General features: G+C 47.9%; 1 protein-coding gene across 6 annotated transcripts in view; it reads left to right on the top strand.

Moving 5' to 3' along the window:
* ADCK1 (aarF domain containing kinase 1) overlaps window positions 1–25,857 on the top strand; it is a 135,178-nt gene that overhangs the window by 90,098 nt on the left and 19,223 nt on the right. For 4 of the 6 annotated variants that reach the window (XM_045016737.1, XM_045016740.1, XM_045016735.1 and 1 more), the window contains 3 exons: window positions 14,034–14,192; window positions 19,551–19,709; window positions 23,354–23,470. In XM_045016737.1, the coding sequence (XP_044872672.1) occupies window positions 14,034–14,192; window positions 19,551–19,709; window positions 23,354–23,470 (435 nt within the window). Of the gene's footprint in view, window positions 1–5,707; window positions 5,738–10,046; window positions 10,134–14,033; window positions 14,193–19,550; window positions 19,710–23,353; window positions 23,471–25,857 lie in introns of those variants that run through there. The other 2 variants (XM_045016738.1, XM_045016736.1) reach the window with 2 other exon arrangements.

Below are 25,857 nucleotides of genomic sequence, written 5' to 3'. Positions count from 1 at the left end.
ATATAAGATATTATAAAAAATAGAGTTAATAAATACACACTGTCGACAGTTGAGTTTGGGTCCCATCAATTAGGCTTGGTATTCATTAGTGGGGGAGAAGTACAGTCAGATTTCACCGACTCAGCCAGGCCTTCTATAAATTGTGGTCTGTTTGCTCTGACATTAGATGAATTATTCTTCATAATTCACTGTCTGCTGCGATAAATCTAATCTTTCCATTTTTGGTGTCTTAATAACTCCTTGAGTAACACTGAGACATTTTGTTTCTGGGTGGGGAACACATCTAGCTGGGATGGAAGAGAGCAGACATGACAGATAAAAGTAATGGTTTGGAGTCTGGGAAGTGAGGGTCTCTGCCCTGGAATGACAAGTTCTTGCCCTGTCAGCCTTGGTCCTGTAGACGTGTGGGGAGCGAGTAGTCCATAGTGCCATGCCACAGATGGCCAAGTATTTTTGAAAAGGTGACAGGAGCAGAATGAGTGTCGACATGTCCTGGACCTCCTCCAGCAAGGGAATGTCAGGTTTTGAGTTCAGAGAAGATGCTAGCCTCAAAAGTGAAAACTCCAAAAGTGCCTGTCTTCAAGAGGCTTTAGAAATACGGTAGCAGACCCTCGCAGTCTGTAGAATGAGATGAGTTGGTGGCTCTCAGTCTGTTTCCAAGTGAGCAGGCATCCACTTCATAAAATCCACTCTCACATTTGTCACTAATTGGGCCCCCTCAGTGGCTGTCTCATCTGAGAGACCAAGAACTGACCAGTCTATGAACTCCCTTTACTCCTGGAGGGCTCCTGCAACATGAGCTCACTGACCTCCGCTGCCCTTTAAAAACCAATTTACTTGTGTGATCTTGAAGCTATGAAGCTTTTTTGCATTTTGCTCTGCTTGAAACAGGGAACTATCTGGTTATTTGCACATTGTGTTTCTTAGTCACTGGTTGGTGCTATTGAGTTTGGGCTTGTGACATTGCAAAGGGGAAGTTCCGTCGAATCGTGGAAATCAACGAATGGCTACGCAGATGGTGTCGGAGAGAAGGGTTTGGATTCTTTGACCATGGGATGGTCTTCCAAGAAGAAGGATTGCTAGGCAGAGACGGGCTCCATCTCACAAAGAGAGGGAAGAGCATCTTTGCAAGCAGGCTGGCTAACCTAGTGAGGAGGGCTTTAAACTAGGTTAACTGGGGGAAGGAGACCAAAGCCCCGAGGTAAGTGGGGAAGTGGGATTCCGGGAGGAAGCACAAGCAGTAGACTACAAGAGGGGAGGACTCCTGTCTCAGACCGAGAAAGCGGGACAATCAGTCCCTATACGCTTAAGTGCCTATACACAAATGCAAGAAGCCTGGGGAACAAACAGGGAGAACTAGAAGTCCTGGCACAGTCAAGGAATTATGATGTAACTGGAATTACAGAGACTTGGTGGGATAACTCACATGATTGGAGTACTGTCATGGATGGATATAAACTGTTCAGGAAGGATAGGCAGGGCAGAAAAGGTGGGGGAGTTGCGTTGTATGTAAGAGAGCAGTATGACTGCTCAGAGCTCCAGTATGAAACTGCAGAAAAACCTGAGAGTCTCTGGATTAAATTTAGAAGTATGAACAACAAGGGTAATGTCGTGGTGGGAGTCTGCTACAGACCACCAGACCAGGGGGATGAGGTGGACGAGGCTTTCTTCCGGCAACTAACAGAAGTTGCTAGATCACAGGCCCTGGTTCTCATGGGTGACTTTAATCACCCCGATATCTGCTGGGAGAGCAATACAGCAGTGCACAGACAATCTAGGAAGTTTCTGGAAAGTGTAGGGGACAATTTCCTGGTGCAAGTGCTGGAGGAACCAACTAGGGGAAAAGCTCTTCTTGACCTGCTGCTCACAAACAGGGAAGAAATAATAGAGGAAGCAATAGTGGATGGGAACCTGGGAGGCAGTGACCATGAGATGGTCGAGTTCAGGATCCTGACACAAGGAAGAAAGGAGAGCAGTAGAACAGAGACCCTGGACTTCAGAAAAGCAGACTTCGACTCCCTCAGGGAACTGATGGGCAAGGTCCCCTGGGAGAATAACATGACGGGGAAAGGAGTCGAGGAAAGCTGGCTGTATTTTAAAGAAACCTTATTGAAGTTGCAGGAACAAACCATCCCGATGTGTAGGAAGAAAAGTAAATATGGCAGGCGACCAGCTTGGCTCAACAGTGAAATCCTTGCTCGTCTTAAACACAAAAAAACAGCGTATAAGAAGTGGAAGATTGGACAAATAACCAGGGAGGAGTATAAAAGTATTGCTCAGGCATGCAGGAGTGAAATTAGGAAGGCCAAATCACACTTGGAGTTGCAGCTAGCCGGAGATGTTAGGAGTAACAAGAAGGGTTTCTTCAGGTATGTTAGCAACAAGAAGAAAGTCAAGGAAAGTGTGGGCCCCTTGCTGAATGAGGGAGGGAACCTAGTGACAGAGGATGTGGAGAAAGCTAGTGTACTCAATGCTTTTTTTGCCTCTGTCTTCACAGACAAGATCAGCTCCCAGACAGCTGCACTTTGCAGCACGGTATGGGGAGGAGGTGACCAGCTCTCTGTGGGGAAAGAAGTAGTTTGGGACTATTTAGAAAAGCTGGACGAGCACAAGTCCATGGGGCCGGATGCGCTGCATCCGAGGGTGCTAAAGGAGTTGGCCGATGAGATCGCAGAGCCATTGGCCATTATCTTTGAAAAATCATGGCGATCGGGGGAGGTCCCGGATGACTGGAAAAAGGCTATTGTAGTGCCCATCTTTAAAAAAGGGAAGAAGGAAGATCCAGGGAACTACAGGCCAGTCAGTCTCACCTCAGTCCCTGGAAAAATCATGGAACAGGTCCTCAAGGAATCAATTCTGAACCACTTAAAGGAGGGGAAAGTGATCAGGAACAGTCAGCATGGATTCACCAAGGGCAAGTCATGCCTGACTAACCTAATTGCCTTCTATGATGAGATAACCGGCTCTGTGGATGAGGGGAAAGCAGTGGATATGCTATTTCTGGACTTTAGCAAAGCTTTTGATACAGTCTCCCACAATATTCTTGCCAGCAAGTTAAAGAAGTATGGGCTGGATGAATGGACGGTAAGGTGGATAGAAAACTGGCTAGATGGTCGGGCTCAATGGGTAGTGATCAATGGTTCCATGTCTAGTTGGCAGCCGGTATCAAGTGGAGTGCCCCAAGGGTCGGTGCTGTGGCCGGTTTTATTCAATATCTTCATTAACGATCTGGAGGATGGTGTGGACTGCACCCTTAGCAAGTTTGCAGATGACACTAAACTGGGAGGAGTGGTTGATACGCTGGAGGGTAGGGATAGGATACAGAGGGACCTAGACAAATTAGAGGATTGGGCCAAAAGAAATATGATGAGGTTCAACAAGGACAAGTGCAGAGTCCTGCACTTAGGATGGAAGAATCCCATGCACTGCTACAGACTAGGGACCGAATGGCTGGGCAGCAGTTCTGCAGAAAAGCACCTAGGGGTTACGGTGGACGAAAAGCTGAATATGAGTCAACAGTGTGTCCTTGTTGCCAAGAAGGCTAATGGCATTTTGGCTTGTATAAGTAGGGGCATTTCCAGCAGATCGAGGGATGTGATCATTCCCCTCTACTCAGCACTGGTGAGGCCTCATTTGGAGTACTGTGTCCAGTTTTGGGCCCCACACTACAAGAAGGATGTGGATAAATTGGAGAGAGTCCAGCGGAGGGCAACAAAAATGATTAGGGGGCTGGAGCACATGACTTATGAGGAGAGGCTGAGGGAACTGGGATTGTTTAGTCTGCAGAAGAGAAGAATGAGGGGGGATTTGATAGCTGCTTTCAACTACCTGAAAGGGGGTTCCAAAGAGGATGGATCTAGACTGTTCTCAGTGGTAGAAGATGACAGAACAAGGAGTAATGGTCTCAAGTTGCAGAGGGGGAGGTTTAGGTTGGATATTAGGAAAAACTTTTTCACTAGTAGGGTGGTGAAGAACTGGAATGGGTTACCTAGGGAGGTGGTGGAATCTCCTTCCTTAGAGGTTTTTAAGGTCAGGCTTGACAAAGCACTGGCTGGGATGATTTAGTTGGGTTTGGTCCTGCTTTGAGCAGGGGGTTGGAGTAGATGACCTCCTGAGGTCCCTTCCAACCCTGAGATTCTATGATTCTATGAAGTTTAAATGGGAACAACCAACAATCCTATTGTCAATAAAAATGTTAAAAATTGTGGAGAGCTATTAATATTAATAAACCTCACTCAATCTTTGCTCAGGCAAAACTCCTGTTCACTTCAGTGGGAATTTGCCTTCGCATGAGCAGGATCTGGCTCTCTACAGTTTGTAAATCTCTGTTTAAAAAGAACCCCCCATATCTTGGGTCTAAAAGACTGTAGAATGTCATTTTCATTCCGCACAGTGTTTCTGAGTCTGTTTAGTGCCCAGTCCTCCTAGGTTCCTCTCCCCTTGAATTCTAGGACTAGCTGCTCCAAGAAGCAGTCATTAATGATGTTTAGAAATTTTATCTCTGCATCCTGTCCTGAGATGACATGTTCCTAGTCAATACGGGGATAGGAGTACTCCCCTATCATTAGGTTTTCTGTTTTTGTAGACCCTCTACTGTCCCTGAGCATTTCACCATCCTGGTCAGGTGGTCAGCAGTATATTCCTACTGCTATACTCTTATTATTCAAGCATGGAATTTCTATCCATAGAAATTCAATGGTACAGTTTGAGTCATTTAAGATTTTTACTACACCGCTACCTTGATACAACGCCACCCAATATAACACGAATTGGGATATAACGCGGTAAAGCAGTGCTCCGGGGGTGCGGGGCAGCGCACTCCGGTGGATCAAAGCAATTTCAATATAACACAGTTTCGCCTATAACATGTAAGATTTTTTGGCTCCCAAGGACAGCATTATATCGAGGTAGAGGTGTATAGTTGACTATACACATACAGTGTTTCTCCCCCACCAACAGAAAAAGCTCTGTCATCCTTATACATTTGTACCCTAGTATTACTGTGTCCCATTGATTATCATTGTTCCACCAAGTTTCTGTGATGTCCATTATATCAATATCCTTATTTAATACCTGGTGTTTACCTTCACCTCTCTTAGTATTTAGACTAATAGCATGTGTCTAAAGAACTTACAGAATCCATGTTCCTCTGAGTTCCCCAACGCTTCCAGACCTTCACTCTGCCTGCAGAAGCTGGTGGAGAGGTGTTGTGCCTCCCTCTACTAGGATTGATGGATTAACATTGAGTGTGGGGGCGGTAGGTAGGGTGGAAGGTAGGGTGACTAGACGTCCCGATTTTATCGAGACTGTCCCGATATTTGCTTGTTTGTCCCGCATCCCGACCGATGTTCGGTTGGGACACTGGACAAACAAGCAATTTTGCCCTCCGCTCCGGCGCACAGGCGGAGCCTGGAGGGGCTTGTCCCCCCCCGCCTGACACCGCCCCCTCCTTCCCCCATTGGATCCCTCCCCAAATCCCTGCCCAGGCCCCGCCCCCATCCCCGCCCCCTCACTGCCCCATTAGATCCCTCCCCAAATCCCTGCCCAGGCCCCGGCCCCATCCCCGCCCCCTCACTGCCCCATTAGATCCCTCCCCAAATCCCTGCCCTGGCCCCGCCTCTTCCCCAAGCACGCTGCATTCCTCCTCCCTCCCAGGCTTGTGCTGATCAGCTGTATGGCGGCGCAAGCGCTGGAGGGAGGGGGTGACACCAGCGTGCGTGGCGCAGCCATGAAGAAGGTAGGGCCAGGGCGGGAATTTGGGGAAGACAAAATTGCTTGTTTGTCCAGCGTCCCGAGCTGCGTGAAGGTGGGAGAGGCCACGGGGCGCCTGGCTGGGCTGCCAGTGCCGCGCCCAGACCCCATGCCTGAGGGGCAGAGCTGCCACCCACCAGCCCCCTCCTCTGGGGTGGCTGGCGGCCCACGTTCCTCAAGGGCTCCCGTGTCCCCCTGCCCCTTTGCCCAGCTGTTGCGCGTGCCGTGTGCCCTGCCCCGAACCCCCTGGGGCCGCAGTGCAGGAACGGGCCGTGGGCAGGTCGGTGCTACAGGCCATTCTTGTACGTGGGGACAGACTTGCCCGACGCGCAGGGCAACTTGGTGGGGTCACAGCGGCCGCAGGCTGAGCACGCCTCAGCTGGTCACTTCCTAATTCCGGGGTGCTCTGTGCTGCAGGGCAGAGCTACTGCCTGCTTGAAATGCTGCTGTCTGAGTGGGCGGGATTGCACCAGCTGGGCACCTTCCCCTATGGGGGGAGGTGGAGACGAGGCGAGCTGGTGCGGGTGGGGGCCTCTGGCGGCTTTTTTTTTTTTGCTCCGCCCCCGCGTCCTGATATTTTACCTTTGTCATCTGGTCACCCTAGAGGAAGGAATGGGGCCTACTTGAATGCTTGACCACCTACCCTAAACCGGTGTCAGTACTAGGTGGATCCACTGAAGGTAGCTGATGTACTGAGCTTCTGCATTTCCCAAGTGCCCGTCAGGCACAAGAACTATGTCCTACTTTTAACACACTTTATATCTGCTGAGTAAAGGGAAGCCCTTCGTTCAGTTCAATTTCAGTCCTCTGTCTGTCTGTCTATAGCACGATAACTTGTGAAAATTGCATCCAATCCATTCCCAAATTTCAGGGAATGTTCTTGACAGCGATTGGCAGAACGCTGTTGATTTTTGTGGAAATTGGAAATCTGTCAAAGTGTGATTTCCACTAAAATCACCAGTTCGTCCCTCAGTATACAGGGCCGAAGTGGTGTCCGCACAGAGGCCAGTAAGAGGAGAGCAGAGTCTGGATACAGGAGTTAGGCAGTAGTCTCAGGGTTCAGGTGTAGGGTTCAGGTTGGGTTAGAGTTAGTGGGCCTCTCACTCCACTCTGGCCAGCTCCCCCTCACCCCAGTCCCTTCCCCTACCTCACGATCAGAACCCTATTGATTATGGTGAAAACTGGAAAACCAGAAATGCCTGATTTTAGTGGAAATCAGGATTTTCCAGTGGATTTTGGTGAAAACAGAATTCTGACTGGGAGCACAGGGGTGAGGGTCCCAGCTATAGTGAGGATGAAGGCTGGGCTGGGTGTACAACCGACTAGTAACCTGCCTTGGATCCTGCCCCCAATTATGGATGCACAGTGGTGTTTGACACCTGATCTTTCATGTGTCCCCCTGAAATCCAGATATCCACACCCAGAGCTGTGATTGAGGTGGGAATGTTAGTGCTCTGTGTTTCAGGAGTGAAACATTAACACAGCCACTGTCTCAGCACAACCGCAATGTCAAGGTAGCTCCTGGTACTGGGGAACAAACCACAGGAGATAGCTTTCATACAAACAGAAGGTAAATTTATTCCAACCCCCCACCCCCTATCACTTTCTCATTGTATGGTCCTCATGGTCTCATCATTCTCAATGCATGATCGCTCATTGTGTCATCCCCCTCACTGCATGATCACCCACTTCTTGAATGACTTTACCCGAGCTTCCCCAGACTCATTTGGCTATGCTACTGTCTGGGACCAAAAGGAGACCAGTAGCAGCCGTTGTCATCCTGTGCATCATCATCGGTGATGACTGTGCCAGCGACATGAGGCTCCCAGTGAATCCTAAGCTGCCCAGCCAGCCCCCTCTTGAATTCCAGGCCATTTCACAGGTCACAAATTTCAGAAATGCATGAATCAAGAGCTGCAATATATAGGAGTCAGGAGCAAGGATTTTTAATGAATCTGTAAACTCAGGAGTCATACCCTATGACTGGAGAATTGGTAATATAGTACCTATTTTTAAGAAAAGGAAGTGATCTGGGAAACTACAGACCTGTTAGTTTCACCTCAATTGTATGCAAGGCTTTAGAACAAATTTTGAAAGAGAAAGTAGTTAAAGGCATAGAGGTAAATGGTAATTGGGATAAAATACAACACGGTTGTACAAAAGGTAGATTGTGCTAGACCAACCTGATCTCCTTCTTTGAGAAGATAACTGATTTTTTAGTCAAAGGAAATGCAGTAGATCTAATCTACCTGGATTCCTGTAAGGCATTTGATACAGTTCCACATGGGAAATTATGAATTAAATTGGAGAAGATGGGGATTGATATGAGAATTGAAAGGTGGGTAAAGAACTGGTTAAAGGGGAGACTACAGTGGGTCATACTGAAATGTGAACCGTCAGGCTAGAGGAAAGTTACTAATGGAGTTCCTCAGGGATCGGTCTTGGGACCAATTTTATTTAACATTTTAATTAATAACCTTGGCACAAAAAGTGGGTGTGTGCTAATAAAATTTGTGGATGACACAAAGTTGGGAGGTATTGCCAGTATGGAGGAGGACCAGAATATCATACAAGAAGATCTGGATGACCTTGAAAACTGGAGTAATAGAAGTGGAATGACGTTTAATAGTGCAAAGTGTAAGGTCATGCACTTAGGGATTAACAACAAGAATTTTTGCTAAAAGTTGGGGACATATCAGTTGGAAGTGACAGTGGAGGAGAAAGACCTTGGTGTATTGCTTGATCACAGGATGACTATGAGCCGCCAGTGTGAAGCAGCAGTGAAAAAGGCTAATGCGATCCTAGGATGCACCAGGTGAGGTATTTCCAGTAGAGACAGGGAAGTGTTAGTACCATTATCCAGGCACTGGTGAGACCTCATCTGGAATAATGAGTGCAATTCAGATCTTGCATGTTTAAGAAAGATAAATTCAAACTGGAACAGGTGCAGAGAAGGGCTACTAGAATGTTCAGAGGAATGGAGAACCTACCTTATGCGAGGAGACTTAAAGGGCTTGGCTTGTTTAGCTTAACCTAACGAAGGCTTAGGGGAGATATGATTGCTCTCTATAAATACATCAGAGGGGTAAATACCTGGGAGGGAGAGGAGTTATTTAAGTTAAGCACCAGTGTTGACACAAGAATAAATGGCTATAAACTGGCCATCAACAAGTTTAGGCTTGAAATTAGGTGACGGTTTCTAACTACCAAAGGAGTGAAGTTCTGGAACAGCCTTCCAAGGGGAGTATTGGGGGCAAAAAACCCTAACTGGCTTTGTCAAGGTTCCTTCCCCACTCTGAACTCTAGGGTAGGGATGTGGGGACCCGCATGAAAGCCCCCTAAGCTTATTTCTACCAGCTTAGGTTAAAACCTGGTACGCTGCCACCACCAAATGATTTAACAAGAAACAGTGAAAGGACCACTTGGAGTTCCTATTCCCCCAAAATTTGAAAGTATCTTGTCCCTTTATTGGTCCTTTGGGTCAGGTGTCAGCCAGGTTATCTGAGTTTCTTAACCCTTTACAGGTAAAAGGATTTTGGTGCCTCTGGCCCAGAGGGATTTTATAGTATTGTATACAGGAGGGTTGTTACCCTTCCCTTTATAATTATGACAGGCTTCAAGACTGAGCTTGATAAGTTTATGGAGGGGATGGTCTGATGTGACTGCCTATAATGGCATATAGCTGATCTGCAACTGCTAGTAGCAAATATCTCCAATGGCTGGTGATGGGACACTAGATGGGGAGGGCTCTGAGTTACTACAGAGAATTCTTTCCCAGGTGTCTGGCTGTTTGGGTCTTGCTGAAATGCTCAGGGTCCAACTGATCGCCATATTTGGGGTTGGAAGGAATTTTCCCCTGGGTCAGATTGGCAGAGACCTTGGGTTTTTTTCACCTTCCTCTGCAGCATGGGTCACTTGCATCTTTAAACTACAGAGTGTAAATGGTGGATTCTCTGTAGCTTGAAGTCTTTAAATCATTACTGGAGAACTTCAGTAACTCAGCCAGAGGCCATGGGTCTATTACAGGAGTGGGTGGTTGAGGTTCTGTGGCCTGCAATGTGCAGGAGGTCAGACTAGATGATCATGATGGTCCCTTCTGGCCTTAAATTCTGTGAGACTCCAGGGCTCTGCCACTGTCTTGCCGTTGGGGTCTGCGTGAGTCACTTCTCTTTGGTCCCAGCCATGAGTGGTCAATAAAGCTCCAGTCGCCCTGTTTGCATGACTCGGTTACTCACGCTGGTGCCCTGGCCAAGTCCCAGCTCTGCGGTTTCATACCGTTCCCTCTGCATTCTCAGGTGAAAACAGGATTTGTTATTTCCTGTCCTACCAAGCAGCTGCTGTGTCTCAGGCCAGTGTTTGGTGAAGTGATCCTTTATAAAAAGGTAAGGTAATAATTGGAGATATACCAATCTCCTAGAACTGGAAGGGACCTTGAAAGGTCATCAAGTCCAGCCCCCTGCCTTCGCTAGCAGGACCAATTTTTGCCCCAGATCCCTAAGTGGTCTCCTCAAGGATTGAACTCACAACCCTGGGTTTAGCAGGCCAATGCTCAAACCACTGAGCTATCCCTCCCCCCTTTATATCCAATCCCCACTTCGAAAGGGGTTGTGAGACAGAATTAATGAACGGTGAGGGAGAAGAGTGCATAGACATCCTTGGGGGCAGGAGGTTGAAAGGCCCTCTGCACTGGGAAATTGAGGCTTTGAAATTGTTTTCATTTCAATGAGAGTTAGATGCCTAAGTGCTTAGGCCACTTTTGGAAAGGGGACTTAGGCTCCTAAATCACTGAGACACTTTTGAAAATGTTCCCTTTAATCTCTCTCTGCCTCTATTTCACATCTGTAAAATGGGGATAATGATACTTCTTGTCTGTCTATTTTGATTATGAGTTCTTTGGGACCAGGACTGTTTTTTACTGTGTTTGTACAGCACCTAGCACAATGGGGCTCTAGTCTTAACTGGGGCCTCTAGGCATTACCACAGTACAAATAATAATAATAAATAGCAATTAATAAGTACCTAGATAAACAGTGGAAGAGCCTTTATAGTAGCTCCCTGCAGCTTGAATACTAATGTAGTAATCATGAAAAGATCTTGCATGTTTAAAATTAAACAAGCCTAGTTTTTAAGGATTAAACATTCAGTGCTGCATTTTCAAGCCAGTTAAGTGCAATGGCACGTGCAGTTGCCAGGAGAGCATGTGCCGAATGGGTAACTGCACATCCAGATGGCTAATTAGAGACCCCGGCACGTGCAGGTATCCCATTCACCTGTCTGGATGCAGTAGCTACGTATGCAGTTGGGCACCTGACTTGTTTGATGATGTGGCCCTGAGGTTCCCCTTCTCAGGTTAAACCTGCTTAGAAACTGTTTTCCCACCACGTTCTACACAGTTTCCACGCCTGCTGCCAGGGTCACAAATGGCATCAGCCAGCTTGTCTTGTCTTCATGAGACCTGGTGTAGTCTGAGGTGAACCTGGGAACCCTTTAGGTATCCTACGGGATAGAGTGCCCCAGGACCTTCCCTCACTATTCTGCTGGCTTGGGCAGGACGTAGAGACTGGGTGCATGACGTAGGTGCTCCCTCCTGCCTTCCCCTGAGGATATTACTGAGCATGCTGCCTCCACAGCTACAGCCACACACTTTTGCCTTTGTGGAGTGGCTGAGACTCTGTGCTGGAGGGAGAGAGGAAGCAGGGATTGGCCTCCTGTTCCCCACCTGACAGTGCTGGGAGCATGACTGGCTTTGTCTCTGAGCCAGCAAAGCGCTGTGGACTCTCATTGGCTGTAGTGGGAGGGGGATGTCAGAGGGAATGCCAGCACTTGGTCACACGCTCTCTCACTTGCCTGGGACCTTCTGGGACATACAGCAGCTGAGTGGCCTGCAGCAGAGGCAAGAGCGGCTGCCCTCTGTGAAAGCACTGGACTGGGAAAGGACGTTTTCATGATGAATGAGGAAAGTTTGTTGAGCAGGGGACCTGTGGCCCAGAGCTAATTGTGCTGCCACTTTATCTCATCCTCACACCTGCTCACGTGATGCCCCCGGGCCGCTGCCAGTACAGCTCCCCTCCCCACAGATCCTGGAGAGGCCATCAATCCTCTTGCTACGCCTGAGCTCTTCCCTGTGCTGCCCTAGCATGGAGTGTGTACGCATGCATGTGTGTGTGTACGTCTGTGGTTTTCTGCCTGGACAAGCTCAGCTGACCACTGTGGCTAACCTGGCTCTCCCTGTGCTGGGTGGTCACAGCAATTCAGGCTATTTATAAAAAGAGACCCTTCTGTCTGAGAGAGTCCATGGGAGCAGCTGTCTGTGCCCCGTATTTAGTGGGAAACCACAAGCTCAGCGGGGGATATGTGCCTCACACCAGCCATTACTGCTGGGAGGAGCCTATGCTGGTATTTTTATTTTCAGAGTGTGTTCAATTCTGGCAAAAGTGGCTGGTGACAGCCCAGGGGACTAAAGGCCTCTAAAACCACAGGGCAGGCACCATCCAGGCAGGGCCAGTCCAAATTTATCCCACGAACTGTCCTCCCAAATGTACCTCAACACCAAATTCAGGCCACTTGACCCCCAGTCCTGTGTTTTAACGACTAGACCATGTTGCTTCAGTAATCAGATGGACCACTGATCTTGTCTGGTGTGGCTGGAAGTATGATACTGGACCACTGAGCTTCCAGGAGCTATCCGGTCCCCCTCACAAGGGGTTAGTTCTTTAAAATAATCTGAAGTCAGAAACCCCAAATCCAGTGAATTATTGGGAAGGAAGAAAGGAAAAGAAAGAAAGAAAACTGATTATTTTCATCTGGAGAGAGGAATTTTGATAAGCCTGAATTGTGGACCCACTGTAATTCAAAAATACACAACTACTCATTTTTAAATGCAGTTGTTTTACTTAATCGGTTTTGCCGCCAGGACCAAAAGGAATAAAATACATTTTAAAAAGGTGCTTTCCCAGTGAGGCGGCTGAAGCTCCCTTTGAATCCAATTGAAACTAGTAGTTTTAGTGGAAGATGCCACGGGGAGTGGGAGGGGGTTGCTGTTCTCAGCAGCTGCATCAGGGAACAAGCCACTCCTGGGATACCCCCCTTCTCCATCAACATAAAGAATTTCTGTTTAACATGTTGCACGAAGGCCTGTTTAGAAGGGCTTTATTCATATTTAATTGCCAGCTTGCTGCACTTCCCATCTTTTATTACCTTTTAAAAAGCAGATTATAAAAATGCATGGGCACTCAGTTTTCACCCTCCACCCCCCAAATTATGTGCTCCTCCAATGTTCACATTAGTGCAAGCCAAGCACAGTGGAAAAAGAGGTTCGGTGAGCATCCCCCACCCAGCTCTGCTTATGCATCTATGTCCTAAACTGAGACACCATCCCAGTGCTGTTCCAAACCTGGGCTCCCTATACACACAGACTTGATCAAATTCACTCCTGACCCACAGCTCATCTGGCTATTCCAATGCTGGGCCCCTCACGCATAGTGCTGCTGAGACACTCATCTGCCCCACCACATGCCCAGCTATCCTGTCTTGGGCCTTTCCTGAGACTGTCAATCATCTGAATTTTGTGACTGAGAAAATGCCCCTTGGAGAGCTACCTGTGAGCTAAAAATATTTGAAACCCAGATCTATGGAAGTGCAAACAGTAGTTCAGTAACCCAACAAGCCGCCAGCCACAAATTAATAATGCATGGTGACATAGCTGGCTTTAACAAAACACACGATAGTCTTCTGATATCCCTTCTATAATGTAAGCGCCATAGCACGTGTGCTGCCAAGGTATTCAGGATCTGATGATGTGCCATGTAGCGTAATGTTAAATAAAAATACAGAATTCTGTGTAGAAGGACAGACAGTTTGGCCCCTCACCCAGCATAACCAACTTCTGTAATCACCCCACTCCGCACACAAACAGCTTGGGGTGGCTGAAAGTTGTTGCCACCTGCTGGCTGTTCAATGTCTTGTGTGAAGGAACTGCTGGGTCTCTGTCCAGTGCCTAGTGACACAGGTGTCCAGCTCACAATTGTCAGCATCAGAATCGCAGCCCCCACTTTCTTGTTGGCGGTCTCCACAACGGTGTCAAGTACTGACTAGGCTCTAGAGGGACCCCACCAGGTCAGGGATGTGGCACAGGGGTGGAATGGAAGGGATAAATGTGCCGAGCCACTACCCATGCTGTACCTGGTCTGTGGATGTAGGGTTTCAGTCTCTAGGAGGTTTTCCTATGGGACTGGCTCTGTGAATCCTCGCCAGTGTGCTCACTTCTCTTCCTCTTCTGGCAGATCAAAGAGCTCTTTGTGAGTTTTGAGGACACTCCCCTGGGAGCAGCATCCCTGGCCCAGGTCCACAAGGCGGTGCTGCAGGATGGGAGGACAGTGGCAGTGAAAGTCCAGCACCCGAAGGTTCAGGCTCAAAGCTCCAAGGACATTTTGTTGATGGAGGTAAGCCAGAACACCTTCTGTGCAAACATGCTGGGCTAGATTCACCCAGGTGGCAGACCACCACTGATCTCTCTGGGGGTATGAATATAGTGGCCCGGGCCCTGTATCCCAAAATGCTCTACAAAGATAAATGATGTGGTTAGATGCTTACAAAAATAAAACACAAAATCAATGAGGGCTGCACTGTCAGGGATGAGATGGCAGGATTGGAGTCTAGTGCTGGATGAGCAGACAGGGGAGAAAGGGAGCTCGGGGGAGGGGAAAAGGGAGAGAGCAAGGAGGTCTGTGAGAAAGACCTGAGTAAGTCCATGGAGGTTTCAGAAACAAGAGGCCAAGTCCTGAAATCCTTACACTGGCCTAACTCCAGTTAACTTCGGGATCTGGCCCAAAGAGGGCATTTTCTGACTGGATTCTGAAATGCATGGGGAGTAACTAGAGTTGTCTGATCATGGGGTTGAAGAGGTTGTGTTCTCCTGTGCATGTGAAAAGGTAGGCAGTGGCATCCTGCACATGTAGGGGTCCAGAGAGCAGGACCTGGGCAGGCTGAGGAGCAGAGAGTTGCAAGAGCCAAGGCGAGAAGAGGAGGAGGTAAGTGCCCCTGGCATGGTCAGACCTGCTCAGCCTGCAGGTTTCCTTGCAGTCAGGGCTGTAAAAGTTACAATGAAAAAATAATTCCCTGCGACTGATTGCACCGTATTTCTGATTGCATCAGTCACTCGATGAGATCTCTTCTGCACTTTGCATGCAAGTTGCATAGAGGCTACATCATGGCATGCTTCGCTTAAGCCCAGGACCACATGGAAGAGGTTGAGTAGAGTCAGGGCAGGAGGAAGAACAAGAAAGATGACAAAGTATGAGATTGGGACAAGAGGAAATTGTGTGTGAAGGATCCAGGGTCCAGACCCTTATGTAGGTCTACACAGCCTATGGGAGCGAGTCTCCCAGCTTGGGTTGACAGACTTGGATTAGTGGGGCTCACACTAGGGCTCTAAAAATAGCTGTGTAGACAATGCTTTGAAGTTATGGCCCGGGCTCTGAAACCTGGGCCTGCGGGCAGTGTAGATATACCCAGCGGCACATTCTCTCCATTACCATAGGCTGTTACCAGCACATTCCCCAGAGTGTAGCTGTGAAGCGCTGGATGGGATTTCTTTTTGCTTGTTGTACTATTAGGAGACATTTAAATAAATACATTTACAATGATTCTTCTCTGTTTTTAGAATAATCCCCTTGGGAAGCTTGAAACTAAAAAATCTATTTTCTTCCTGAAATTTATTATTCTCCTTCCTGTTCACATACTCTGGTTTGTCCTAGTAGGGATGCCAATAAGAATCTGTTATGTATGCACTTACGTTATTGTAGGGTCACTTGTGAGTGCTAGGCTGCATGCATTTGTTACTGTACAGTTGCTCATGAATGCTCCCTGCATACATTGTCTTGTTTTTGAAAGGTCTCTTGTAAGTGCTGGGCTGCACACGTTGACTTGTTTTTATTGTAGGGTCCTTTGTATGTGCCTGGCCTTTGCACTGGGTTTTTTCAGACTGTATTTAGAGCCATGCTGATTTACATCATCTGAGGATCTGGCCATTTAAGAATTACTCAGACTTTGCAACTAGATAGGAGGTCGCATTTAGGACCGTTTAAATACTGATTGATCCAGTCTCCTACAGAGAGTGATGAGAGAGAATCAGAAAAGCGAGATAGAAAAGTTACAATTTCACTGTCTTTATTTGCAGGTTTCATAGCATCATTGCTGGCTCTTTAAAAATCAAGACAGCACCTGATAAATCCAGACGGAGATACTACTCAACTCTCCCTACATCAGTGGTTCTCAAATTGGGGCCACCGCTTGTGTAGGGAAAGCCCCTGGCAGGCTGGGCCGGTTTGTTTACCTGCTGCGTCCGCAGGTTCGGCCGATCGCGGCTCCCACTGGCCGTGGTTCGCTGCTCTAGGCCAATGGGGGCTGTGGGAAGTGGCAGCCAGCAAATCCCTTGTCCTGCACCACTTCCCGCAGCCCCCATAGGCCTAGAGCAGCGAACCGTGGCCAGTGGGAGCTGTGATCGGCTGAACCTGCGGCCCCGGTAGGTAAACAAACCGGCCCGGCCCGCCAGGGGCTTTCCCTACACAAGCGGCAACCCCAGTTTGAGAACCACTGCCCTACATCCACCCTGTGATGGGTTGGGTCACAGAAACCCCCTTGGGACTGGCACCTGATGTGCTGAGACTACCTCTGAGCCCGTTTTCCCTGGCAGCTTGCGACTTCAGTACCCTGTCTTGTTGAGCCAGACACACTAGCCTGCTGTAAACACAGACTCAGGTCTGAACCACGTCCCCCAAAAACTGCAGACATAACTGAAAACGGCTTAGAAAGTGCTCCTGTCTCTAGCTCCCAGACACCCAGCTCCCAACGGGATCCAAGCCCCAAACGAATCCGTTTTTTACTCATTATAAAGCTTATACAGAGTAAACTCATAAATTGTTTGCCCTCTATAACACTGATTGATAGAGAAATATGCCCAGTTGTTTGCTCCCCCAAGTAATAATTACTTGTTCCGGGTTAATTAATAAACAAAAGTGATTTTATTAAGTATAAAAAGTAGGCTTTAAGTGATTCCAAGTAATAACAGACAGAACAAAGTAAATTACCAAGCACAATAAAACAAAAACACGCAAGTCTAAGCCTAATACAGTAGGAAACTGAATACAGGTAAATCTCACCCTCAGAGATGTTCCAATAAGCGTCATTCACAGCCTAGACTCCTTTCTAATCTGGGCCCAATCCTTTCCCCTTGTAAAGTCCTTGTTCCAGCTCAGGTGTGGCTAGGGGATTTCTCATAACTGCCCCCTCTTTGTTCTGTTCCACCCCCTTATATACCTTTGGCACAAGGCAGGAATCTTTTGTCTCCTTGAGTCCCCACCCCTCCTAAATGGAAAAGTACCAGCTTTAAGATGGATTCCAGTACCAGGTGACATGGTGTCCTGTGAGACCCCAAGCCTTCATTCTTCCTGGCGTGACTCACAGGAAGGCTGCAAGTAAACAGCCATCTACAGTCAGTTGTCCTAGTTGATGGGAGCCATCAAGATTCTAAACCACCATTAATGGCCCACACTTTACATAACTATAACAGAGTTATATTTTATATTCCTAGTTTCAGATACAAGAATGATACGTTCATACAAATAGGATGACCACACGCAGTAGATTATAAGCTTTGTAATGATACCTTACAAGAGACCTTTTGCATGAAGCCTATTCCAGTTACATTGTATTCACACTCATTAGCACATTTTCATAAAACGATATGGAGTGCAACGTCACACACCCTTATTCCAGGACTGTATTCTAGACAGCTCTTGAAACGGGCCAGACAAATTGCTATTAAGTATGACCCTGTTAATTTTAAAGTCATTAAATAGACTTGAATAATTATTTAAAAAAGCAGAAAACAGCATATAAATGTTCTGATCACAAGCATCAGTGCAGTAATCCTACAGCCCTGGAAAGTTTTTGTGCACGCGTAAATGGAGATCACTGGTTACATTTCATTTGGGTGACATAAATTTGAGAGGATTTATGCCCCCAGACATAATGGGAGAAAATCATTCAATAAGATCTGAAACCCAGTGATTACATTTTTAAAAGGACACTGTGGACTGAGTTTAGGACTGACATTTAGATAAGAGAAGTTGGAGGGGGATGTGAATAAACGGTTTCACACAGCTGAACAGGAGCAGAAATAGTTCATGAATTTATTTTTGTTTTACATTTCAATGGTAGTTGCCTTTCTATGTGCTTTGCAAACATTCCCAGTGCAGTGCAGGAAACCCTAACTCGCAGTGTTGAGCCAGGAAGTGAAACAGTCTAGATTCACACACAGACGGGTCTATTTTCATTTTCCTGGCTTAGTGAAGAACAAAACAGATGGTATAAACCATGCAAAGTGAATTACTTTTTAAAAAGTCTTTCCGTTTTAGGACTCTCAGGTGGCTTTAATAATAAACTGAATGATTTTTTTTTTAAAGATATGGATCTAGAGCCTCAGCTGCTGTCAGCTGGCCACTGAAATCAGTAGAGCTGCAGCAATTTACACAGCTTTACTTGAGTTTTATGCTGACTGTGTCCCTTAACTGAACACAGGAATTTTTTGCTAGAACATTTTATAACTAGGATTATGCCACCAAATGCAGTCTCCTGTATTTGAAGAACCATCTTGCTGGGTCATCCTCTATTTCCTGTAGGAAGGACTGTCCATCATTTGCCCCCCCTAGATTTCCTCTTTCTGGTCTTGTACTTTATTAAGTATTTCTGTAAACAGAAATGTCCATTAAACATTTAAGTTAAGATTTGCAAAGTCACCTAAGGAGTCTGACTGCCCAGTAACTATTCATTTTAATGGGAACTGGGTATCCAGATCCCTTAGGCAGCACTGCCAATTTCAATCTGAAAGGTTAATAAGTCAAAACCCCAGGACAGCTGAGGGTGGGCCCTGACCCTTGTAGGGAGTGTTTTTGCAAGGGCTGCAGCCTTTTATCTGTAAAGAAAATTGGCCTTCATTTCTGAACTGCCCAGTGGCATTTTCCTGTGTCAGCGAAGTTCTTGCTTAGCAGCGTAAGGAGTAATGTAAAGGTGACAGGCCTTATTTTAGATGTTCCTATTTCACATTAGCTGAAGGCCATTAAATGAAACTGAACAGTGACTCATCAAATCACAGGAATCAGACATTCAAAAAAGACCTTGCGGGTCACTTAGTCTGACCCCTTCAGGGGCCAGGATGATCACACCATACAGCCTATCCTCCAGGGCTTTGCCTTGTCTAGTTTTAAATGCACCATGCAGTGGGGCTCCTACTGCTTCCCTTGGGTGGCTTTTCTACCATTTAACAGCTCAGCAGGCATGTTGGTCACAGCTAGTGTGGGTGCAACAGACCAGACCTTGTCTTCCAGGAGAAGCCAATTGCATCGCCCTGTTGCACTGTGACAGTGTATTAGCCCCAAAGTTATTTGGAGGCGTTTGGTTTTTTTGGTCCTCAGGCAATGTGGGACAAAGCAGGTTTGCCCTGTGACAACAGGGGTGTGTACGAGAGAGCCATTCCGTAGCGAATACACCTGCAGCTAGTGTGTGAGAGAGATGCGCGTGCATTTCTGTGACTCATTCTCTCCCTTGCCAGGTTCGGAGCACTGAAGGTGGGAACTGTACTCAGCCTCAGTTAAGAGCAAGGGGCTCCTGACTGTAGAGAAAAGAGGCCAGGCGCAGCTCTGGGTGCAGGGGGCTGCGTATTGCTGCCTGGTCCTGTAATGCTGCCTGCTGAGCAGCTCGGGAGCAGTGGTGCAGCTGATCCATCACTTTCTTGATTTCAGATTCTCCTGCTGACCGTGAAGCAGATCTTCCCAGACTTTGAGTTCATGTGGCTGGTGGATGAAGCTAAGAAGAATTTGCCCCTGGAGTTGGACTTCCTCAATGAGGGGAGGAATGCAGAAAAGGTGGCCCACATGCTCAAGGACTTTGACTTCCTGAAGGTAGGAGAGCGTGTGCATGTCACATGGGTGTGTGTGTGCGTGTGCTAATTTATGTGCATGCGCAGGCAAGAGTCAGGGATGGCACATCAGCTCACTGCGGGAGGACAATGATGTATAGCAACAATCTTCTGTTTTGAAGTGAATGTAATGCTGGTGATAGTGCTGGATCACCAGTGCTGGAGACTGATGGCCTGATCAGGCCCATCAATGTGCCTCATCCGTGACCTGGAGGAACCAGGTGGAGTGAGGGGAGTTCAGTCCCCATGGCCCATTCGATGCTGGGCTTCTCACTGAGGCTGGCTAGGAACTGAGCTGAGACTCTCCAACTCATTTTCATACTGCAAGCCACTGAACACCTGGAAGATGGTAACAGCTTTCTGTCACTACCACTCTGGGCTGGTTCAAAATTTGGACTTGGGGATCAAAGTCCCTGTACCCTGTGACTCATCGTCTCTGAGCCATCCAGCCCTGCCCACTTCTGGGTTAGATTGTCCCCTCCTGGGCCAGGGAGATTGATTCCATCAGGTCTTCGCCTTGTCGTGACCACTGTGAATTTGCCATTAGCTGCTGGGCCATCTGATGGCACCTTTCCTGGGTTTCCTCTGAAGCAAGGGCTAGAAATGGAGTTCAAACAGAAGAGCTGGGCTGTAACTAATGAAGCCGGGGCGAGGGGGAAGGGAGCAGGTATGTTGAGCGAGAGAGCCCATGCATATTGCAGTGGGAGGAAGGACACTTCCCCCTCAATCCACCCCCACCGCACACAAATACCCTCACCCAGTGCTCATACGGAACCCCTCTTCATGTGTGCACATCCATAGCCAAACACAGCTCCCCTATGCACAAACTCTGCCCACCCTATGCACTGATGCACAGCTACAGCGACACACACATCTGTCTCTTCAAAAACCAACACTCATCTGCCCACATGCATACCTACATAGTCCTCTCATGCTCATCACCATATAGACAGCCATGTGAGTAAGTGCATATGCCCACAGGTCCCTCACTGAAATGCTCAGGGGTGTGCACAAATTTACCCCACATACACACACTGAAACTTGCATGCACAATGCCCATCCTCATGCTTCCACATGTGCATATAAACACACCTAGTCATATGCACACTCAGACACTGGCATGCAAATGCATTTGCGCACACACAAAGACATAGTAACAAATGCACTCACATGACACAAGCACGTATGCATCAACACAACTCTCTCCCTTTGCCTTTCACTTCCTGGTGAAAGTGACAGATGCCCAAGACCATGTGAGTTTGCATCAGGTTTTGCAGGGTGTTGCTTCCCTAGTCCCTCCTGCCTGTCCTGTGATTCCTCATATCCTGGCTGTGGGCATGGGATGATCCTTTTGGAGCTCAGTGGCACCATGTGACTGCCTTTCCTAAGCACAGTTACAACCCAGTGGGACATTGGTGTGGCAGGAGGCCAAGTACTGACAATTCTGCTGAGGAGATGCTTATCAAAAGTGATGCATCTTGGAAAGCTGTGTCCATCGCTGTTGTAAGTAGGATATTATGGAGTAAATCCCCATGGAGATGGCCAATCAGGTCCTCATGGTTTAAAGAGCTGTCAGGATATTTACCCAGGTAACAATAACAAATTGCTGTGAGATGGCTAAATAATGGATCCTCCCATCTGACCTGCCGATTCTGAGACGTGTTCATCAACACATAGGCAACAGGAGATTTGGGCTCCTGTATCATTAATTTTCCTAAACACACAACTAAGCTAGGGAGTGGATTTTTTGCTGTGAACCCAGTTGAGCTTCTAAAGCCAGAGATAAATTGTTTCCATGCACTGGCATTACAGCCAAACATCTGTGAGTAATTCAGGAATTACCAAAGAGTTTGCCTCGCATTTCCAAATGCTTGTATGGGGCTTAGTAACCCTCCTAACCCTCCACTGTAAATCTCAAGACGGGGATGAGTGTCAGCTTGGAATTGAAATCCTCTAAAGCCATTGGGATCAGTATGTTTAGGAGCTAGTGCTCCAGGTAACTGTAGGAGCTGGGGAACCTGTTAATTTTGGAGTCTGTGTCCAGTGGCTATGGGGCTTTTAAATTCCTGACAAGTTTCAAAATAATAAAAGTCCAGATGGGATGGATCTAGGGGAGACTGGGGGTAAGTGCACTTGCCTTTCATGTTGGACATATGGCCTCAAATCCCAGGCAGCTAACACATGAAGGTTGTAGGGAGCATTGCACAGCAGGACTGAGGAGCCCTGGAAGAGCTGGGTGAAAGGGACCTGGGCTAGAATAGCAGGGGCTGCTAGGGGACAGGATCGAGGCGTCGTGGGCATAGGACTGGAATAGCAGGAGAGGCTGCAGGTCAGGAGTGAGGGGCATTCGTGGAGCTGTGAAGAGAACAAGAACTGGAGTTCTGGAGGGCAGCAGGTGAGGTTGAAGCCACTTTCACTAACCACAGCCCCTCAGAACTGAAGTTATAAAACAAATGCTGCCAGCTTAGGGGTTGTGATGAGCTACAGTGGCATGGCTGGTTCCCCTGGCCTCAGTCATACTAGGTGGGCAGCACTGCTTCCCTCTCTCAGGCTTGCCTCAGGGTCATGGACCCTTGCTGTGGGATTAGTGGGCCCACTCCATAGCATAGTGCATCCATTCCGCTAAGGTGGCTCCAGTTTAGCCCTGCTAACGGAGGGTGCCATGAGGTGAAGCTCTCTCCAGTGGGAGCATTAGCAATCTGGCTTGTTCATCAACAGCAGGAGTCTCAGCCTGCACAGAATATGGTAGGAGGTGCAAGCTGGTGCTTATGGAAAAGGAGCCAAGCTGCTTTAGGACTCCGGTTATGCTGAGTCTCTGTGCAACACTTGGGCCACCTCTTTGTACTTCACTCAGACAATTTACTGCAGCTTGAGCGGAAAGCGCTGTGACGTTTTGCGGTTGTGTGACAGTGTCACATTTGCAATGAGATGCCTACGGGTCTCCCAGGGTTTCTGTGACAAACCCCTTATTTGTGAGGCTTAATTTTTCTCCCGTTTCAATTGCTGACAGCTTGAAGTGCATGGGGCTTGTCTGCCTGGGTCCATTGGTGTTCCAAAGGGCACCTTCGAGATACCAGTGATGATTACTTATCATTTATAGAGCTGTGTGCACTGTGCACAACAAATAAGAACAAGGGTTCGTCCCCTGAGGAACCGACAATGTGACTCAGATGCATGCGACAGGTAATAGTTAGAAGCCTGACCCTGAGAAGGACTGAGCATCTAACAACACCCACGGATACCAGTGGATGTCGCAAGTGCTCAGTGCCTTGGAGAGTGAGGTCTTAAATGTGGACAGGAAATGGAGTTGCTGAGACCATTGTGGTTTTAAAGTGCCTGATATTGGGTCTAGGTGCGTTGCCTCTGCCCACACTCACTGTGCGGTGGGGAGAGGCCTGTGGTCTCCAGTGGTTTTCACCAGCATTAAATGCAGTTAAAGTGACCAAGGAAAAGAACCCATGTGGGTGGATGTGGTGGCATCCCTTCTTGCAAATGGGGAGAGAACATGGGTCCTTTTCACCTCCACTATAAAGTTCCTTTCTTCCTTCCTCTTTTCCTCACTGGTGCATGACTCCCTTGCTGTTGCTGTTCCATGATTTGGCCTAACGCTCCATCATCCCATTCCAGGTCCCTAGGATCTACTGGGAGCTGTCAACCAGGCGCGTCCTTCTCATGGAGTTTGTGGAAGGCGGGCAGGTGAATGACAGGGCCTATATGGAGAGGAACAGCATTGACGTCAATGAGGTAAATTGTCACCCATCTCTGAGGTCAGACACTGAGGGTGTTGCATAGAGATGGAAATGGTGATGTTATTAGACCGTGGTATCGCTGAGACTGATTGTCCATGAAGAACCAAAAAGGGATGACACGCACATAAATAGAACAGCATCTGTAGTGATACATCTGAGAGAGAACTCTCAATTCTTGTGCTTCAGGGCATAAGAGATGACCACTTGTTGGGATCAGAAAGGTCCTCCCCCCAACCCATCTACCTTGTAGGATTGCAGAGTTGTATGGATTGACTAAAGAGACTTCACATCTTTTTCTGCAGCCTGTGCTGTGGTTCGTTGTAGGAGACAGGACAATGTGTGAGTATCTGGCTCAGATAATAGGTGGACTGTTGGTTTGTTCCATGATGGCAATTCATGTTATTCTAGGAAACAGGGTCACCTTCTGACACAGCATCCTTCCTCTTCTCTCTTCTGCATTTTGGCAGAACTTTAACCGTCTTTAAAGTGGGGGTGCTGGTAGGACTTTTGCCTTTAAGTTGCAACATTGTTGGAATTTAGCTTACATCCCTAACTAGATTTAGGGGTCTCTGCTTGGCTTCAGATAGCATCTTTTGAAAGAGCGATACAACTGAGGTCACAGCAGATCATGGTTATTAAAGAGTTTGCAAGAGTCACAGTGTTAACCTTAGTGTGCTGCCCAGATTCCAATTGGGTCATTATATTTTGCTTCCCTAAATCTGCTTCTCTAGTCCCCTCTGTGGTTGAAACTGAGTACAGTTTTCCTCTGCACTTCCTGTCCTAAACAGTTGTATAATGTTGCTATACACTATTAAACAGTTGCCATGTTTCATCCCAGAGGTGGCAGCATTTCAGTGATGGGTGAAGTGTTTTCTATGTATGGCATGAAGTTGATAAAGCATTTTGGGTTCCTTGACATGAAAGGGACTGGAGGAAAGCAAGATATTACCTCCTGAAAGGGCTGAGAACAGGCCTGGGGGAAGGTTTTTGAGCCATTGAACAATGTGTCAACCCTCCCTTCCCAATCTGTGAGTGTTGATTGAGTCAGTGCTGCCAGCCTTTTCCCCTGTGCGCTATTGATGAGCCTCAAAGCACCACTTGGTTGACTAGCTATCAAAGAGCTACAGCATAAAATCAATTGTACTTAATCTGTCCCTCCGCTCGGCTCTGAAGTCTGGAAGCCTCATCCGTCCCCTCCCTTTTTATCCATGGCAGAGTTCACTCACCGCCAATTAAGGATGTTCCAAAGAACAGCTGGGGGAAGGGAACTATCTGTGTGTTAGCCCCTTCCAGGCTAGGAAGTTGTCTGTGTCCTCTCAACTGTCCCCAGAAGGCATCAGGCACCTCCCTGACTACCTTGGCACACAGAGTTATCAGGGAAGCATTGGGCAGGTGGGGACCAGGACTAGTGTCTCCCTACTCCTCCCAGCTGATCTGCATTTCACCTGTTCCTTTACATTGTAGCAAACTGAGCCAATGAGAGGCAACAGACCCTTGCCCAGTAAAGGGAGGCAGCTGCCTTCTGAAACATGTCTGCTGGGGAGTTCAAGTTAGGAAAGCGCAAGGAACAAAACAAGGCGAATCTTGATGCTGAATTGGAGAGGAGGCACGCCCCTCCCAGCCATAGGCTTCTTGTCGTCATGTTGGACAAGCCAAGGGCAAGTGCAGAGCACTTTGTATTTTCCCTGCAATATGGCTGGTCAGGCCCCCATTTTTATTCAGAGAGCTTCCTCACCTAGCTCACCCTGGCAGCGGACGGCGTAGTCTCTCACTCACTTACACACAGGTTCTTTGCATGGCACGTGCAGCTGGCTGAGACAGTGGAGCCTCTCTAATAGCACTTGCACCCAAGCGCAGGGCTCCCCTCTGGGAGCTGCAGTTCAGGCCCTTAGCCTTGCCATGCACATTTGCATCCCTAGGCTGTGTCACGGGGTTCACTCCCCGCAGGTGCACCTCCTTGTGGCCAGGCGTGGTGTAGCAACTGTCTCCCCTATGGCACCCACTGACAGTGGTCGCTCCGTCGGGGAGGTGGTCTCTCTTCCTGCAGCTTGGCCCTCCAGCCAGGTAGTGGTTTAGTCCACCCCTTCCAGGATAACAGAGTCCAATCAAGCTATAGTCCAATGATCTTATAGTATGTCTTCCCTCTGTCTCTGGGCTCTGTGGTCCTTACTTTCTGGGGGGTTCCCTCTACTGTTGGTTCCTGCCAAGAAACCCGGTAGTTGACAGCAAGGTCTACTCCCTCAAACTCCTTGCTGCCTCCCTGGATGGCTTCTTACTACTTCTATCCCCCCAAGAGTGAGTGCAGACTCTCTCCTGGCACCCCCTTTCCATTACAAACTTCTTGCCTTTATAATCACCACTCAGCCCCTCCCCAGCTGGCCT

The sequence above is a fragment of the Mauremys mutica genome, chromosome 4 (genome assembly GCF_020497125.1).
Source record: "Mauremys mutica isolate MM-2020 ecotype Southern chromosome 4, ASM2049712v1, whole genome shotgun sequence".
NCBI classification, from domain to species: Eukaryota; Metazoa; Chordata; order Testudines; family Geoemydidae; genus Mauremys; species Mauremys mutica.
This window is presented reverse-complemented; position numbering and strand designations above follow the sequence as displayed.